We start from the raw sequence: 4,590 nt of genomic DNA, 5'->3' as shown, positions 1-4,590 counted from the left end.
GTGTGTGTGTGTGTGTGTGTGTGTGTGTGTGTGTGTGTGTGTGTGTGTGTGTGTGTGTGTGTGTGTGTGTGTGTGTGTGTGTGTGTGTGTGTGTGTATTATAATTTAAATAAAAATAAAAAACATAGGTCCTTTTTATTTGACACAAGTCGAGGCAATTGTCGTTCTATCTTTGTTATTGTACTTTCTGAATATCAACAAAGATAGAATGATGTTTGTATCATCTTATGTCACTAAATGGAAAGCCCCTAATATGCTTTAATAGCTTAATATATGTCCAGAGATTATAAAAATTGAAGGAAGATATTTTAGCATGTTTCCTTGTAAATATTATATTCGACGGAAGACAAGTAGAAAGACTAGAGTAAGAACTATTATATATCATATCAATTCCATGAAATACATGCAGCAACGATCGCAATGTGTTCCTTTTTTAGTAATTCCATCTTTTGTATATATATATATAAAATATTCACTACATATATGTACATACACAACTATATATGTACATGATATAAAAAGATAAAAATTATCCGCATTTTTATAGATACATAATAGATAATTAATCCGTAATTGGATCCAAATAAAACCTAATAAATAACTGCTAATGTTGATTATTAACATCAATGATCAATTAATGAATAGGAATTAGATAACGCAATTTTCTGAGCATAGTTCGATTCAATATTTACTAAATTTTATATTTACTTTTGAATATTTTCGTATTAAATTCTATATTTTCTTCCATATTTTTACAAACATAATTAATTATATTTTATTATATATTTTGCTAACACTTTGTATTTTTATTGCGAACTTGAAAATGGGATCAGTTTTTTTATTGGACTATTATTATTATATATAACGAAATCATATTTCTTTATTACATCTTGATAAATAAACTATCATTATAAAAATAAAGTATATTTTCTTCTCAATATAAAATGTATAAAAATTGATAATTATATGATATCTACAAGTCTGTCATTATTAAAATATCATAAAACACATGATATATATAATCACAATTTTTTTTAAATTTATTCCTCTTAAAGTTTTACCTCACTGCAGATGTACATATTGGATTATGATATAAAAACGAAATTAATTTTTTCCTAATAATAAAATATAAATATTATATATATAAGTATTCTTATCGAACTAACTTTGATTCTTCTCAAGTTAATTTAAAGTATATAAAATAATAATCTACAGTACATAAAAGTTTGTCAAAAAATAAATAATTATCCTGCATATCATAATTCAATATGAAATAGCAATCGTGGGCGAATATGTTGCTCGGGCAATCAAGCAACAATAAGTTTTATTACAAATTCAATTTACGCGATAACTCTATCTCTTCTCATTGTGACTGCCTCCGTATGTTTATTTTCTGCTTCCCTATTGTTTACCAATTCTCCCCTTGCGTCGCACTCCGATTATATTTGCCACGTGACCGCGTACAGTGCATAGGAAAAGCGAGATTTTTATATGTGAGATAATCGGAAAGCGACGTAAAAAAAAGAGAAATAATATACAATAACGACATAGTTAAGCAAATAAAGAATATACGTGTTTTATTGTATGTTACTTGATTCTTCGATTTTTCGTTTGCCTGATCCAGCAGCGACTGCCGCAATTTTTTAAAATTTACAAATTTCAAGCTTAAATCTATGGCTCTATCTTAAATCTTAATTGCTTTTATCACTTATCTTAATCCTCTCCTGCTCCATAACTTTCAAATACCACTTTTATTTTATTTTTTTATTTTACGTTTCAAGTATATTTTTGTATTTTGTGTATTCAAACATATTTACGTCTTTCATCCACAAATTTAAGCAACAGAGGATTAAATTAGCAGACTAAAGAAAAAAGCTCGACTATCGTCATTATAAAAGAATACGTCTAAACAAAATATTCGAAACTCACATTGTTGTGTCTGGTATTCTCGTATCGTAAATCTCGTGCTTGTAAATGTAATCGATGACGGAATCTTGCAGTAGGTACCGGACACTCTCACCACGTTTTAAAGCTCGTCTGATTCTCGTCGAGCTAACTTCATTCGGGATCCATTCGGTCACAATACAGATATTATTCTAGAAATAAGAAAAATCGAATTATTCAAACATGCAAAGCTGTTTCTACAGATCGGCTACATCAGTAAGAATAATAATTAATGTTTCGTGATAATTTCATAAAGAAATCATCTACAATAATTAAATTCCTGGATAAAATTTAATTGAATATAGTTCTTTTATTTAAATTAATGTTCGAATTCCTGCGGCTATTTAAAATACACAAGACAACAATATTTGACAAACAAAATCCTGCTACGTGTAATGCTCGTATGCCTGCCTTACAAAAACTACGCTCAAAAAATACAATGATGATATATATTATGCTAGATTTGTAGATAGATTTAAAAGTTTATTTTAATCAGACAACAATTATTGAGCGCTCTATGAATCGCTATTTTCTAAACATAGCCGAATATGCAGGCAAACAAATAATAATTTGTTTCGATATGTTAACATATAAGCACATGTTGCACTTTATAAACAAATATAATCTCAAAAAAAGAAAAAGGTTCAACAGAATTTTTAATTTTTTATACCATGTGCTTAGAGAGGGTGTCTGAGTCATAGATGAATTTGTTGGGATTGGAACCCTCTCTAGTGATGACTACAAGACCATGTTCGCCGACAATTGCATCAATCTGTGATAGAAAAAATCGATATAAATAAATTGTGTAAGAATACATAAATAAGTAATGAAAAGGCCTTATCGTTCTTATCTAGATCTTAATACTTCAATATTTCGATGTGAATTTATATACATATCCAATTCTATAATCTTTAACTTTGTCATTTTATTATAGTTTTGTTATCTTTATAACTTCTAGTTTAAAAAGAAGTTTATCTCAAAGCTGTAAGTTACTTTAAAAGGCAAGAATCATTCAAAATCTCATTATAAAAAAAATTATGTTTTCACATACATACAAAGTATTCTATTAAAAAGCTTATTCAAAATGACCATTTGCAATGTATTTCGCAACTCACATCTTCTTCCAGCCAAAGTGCAGGAATGCCAAAGCTCTCTAGAAGATCTGCGCCACACAACAGTTTAATTTGTATCGGCGTATTATCTGTTGAATTGTTTTTCACATTCTCTGGAATCCAATCTATATCTTCTATCTGCAGATGATGCTTGATGTCATTGGAATTGGACAGCACGGAATTGAGCAGATTTTGATGATGCTGTAAGCACGTGCGAGTCTTGCTCCAATAATTCTGCCTTGTCTCCCATGTACTCAGTCGAATCCAGTCACTATTCTGCAAAGATAAGCGCAGCATTGCACATCTGTGCGTAGCACTGGCTAGCTCTTTCTTAGCATATGCATCATGCACTGGAGAGATCACTCCACCAACAACAACATGCGTTCCCATTCGATGCAGATGATCTCGAGCAATTTCTGAAAAATAAAATTATTCATATAAATTATATAATTGTTACCTGAAGGAGAATTCTTCATTAAGAATTCAAGGTTTATTGAATTATATTCAGATGTTTATAATTAAATGGTCTATAATTATAGATTTTCAATCAACATCCAAATATAATTACATATTAAACGCAGGAAAGAACTTTAAGAGAAAATATACAAAGAGAAATTAACAGAAATGAACTGTATTATCATGCAAAAAATAATAAACAAATTTCATGCATGGCAGTAATGTGACATCATAAATGATAATGGAACATGACAGTATTCACCGCTCTATAGAAAGTGATACCACTCGAGTGAAGACAAATCAATATGTACGTACCGAACATTCGCAGGTGCATATTCGTCGGTGGATTGTAGCTGCCGCACGACATCAGAATTACACGCGTGGGCGCCATTTTGCGCGTTCGCCACTCGTCGCCGCATTGACGACCGACCGCACCTCCGTCGCCGTCAAATCGACCCGGAAAGCTGACGCTGAGTAACAACGACGACAACGACGCACACGTCGCGAGATTGCGTAACCTACTGACCGTGTTTAGGAACGAATCGCGCGCCGATCGCCGCCATGTTATCTCAAACATCACCAACCAATAAGAGCGTCTCTCACTCGCATAGGCGCGCCACCTGGCTAGCAAGAATGCATTACGCTGAATTCATACCGCGTACAATAGCCAACAAGAAAACTTGCTTTCTAGAGACAAAAATATTACTAGTTAAAGTTCCTAGAAAATTCACTTTTCTATTGGATATCGAAATGTATTTTACTTACGGATGAAAAGTTGTGACGCTTCCTTTTGATTTCTTTCGGAACGCAGACGACATTTAATTTGTTTTCTAGTTCTCGATTGTGAGACGATACGATCTGATTGGCGTCATTAAGACGTTCTAACCCTACCTTAAATGTTTCTTTGTATCTGGATATACGCATTATGATTTTACACTGTTAGCCAACGTAAATTTGTTTCAAATTAAAATTAAATATTAATTCAGAAAACATTTAGCAACTCTTATGGCATTAATTTCTATTATTAATACTCGTGAATTAAAAACGATCTAAGATTGTAATTCTAACTCTAAAATCTT

The 4,590-nt window shown here is 31.4% G+C and overlaps 1 protein-coding gene across 1 annotated transcript in view; it reads right to left on the bottom strand.

Annotated features, from left to right (window-relative positions):
- Positions 1–4,088, bottom strand: part of LOC105626232 — a 10,839-nt gene extending 6,751 nt beyond the window's left edge. Inside the window, exons 1-4 of the mRNA XM_012207537.1 lie at positions 3,827–4,088; positions 3,059–3,471; positions 2,614–2,715; positions 1,929–2,095 (exon numbers count right to left, since the gene is read on the bottom strand). Coding sequence (XP_012062927.1) covers positions 1,929–2,095; positions 2,614–2,715; positions 3,059–3,471; positions 3,827–4,088 — 944 coding nt within the window. The remainder of the gene's footprint in view (positions 1–1,928; positions 2,096–2,613; positions 2,716–3,058; positions 3,472–3,826) is intronic.
- Positions 4,089–4,590: the final 502 nt, after the last annotated feature.

Source organism: Atta cephalotes (assembly GCF_000143395.1).
Source record: "Atta cephalotes unplaced genomic scaffold scaffold00005, whole genome shotgun sequence".
In the NCBI taxonomy this organism is placed as follows: domain Eukaryota; kingdom Metazoa; phylum Arthropoda; class Insecta; order Hymenoptera; family Formicidae; genus Atta; species Atta cephalotes.
The sequence above is the reverse complement of the archived record's forward strand: the minus strand, read 5'-3'. Positions and strand labels throughout refer to the sequence as shown.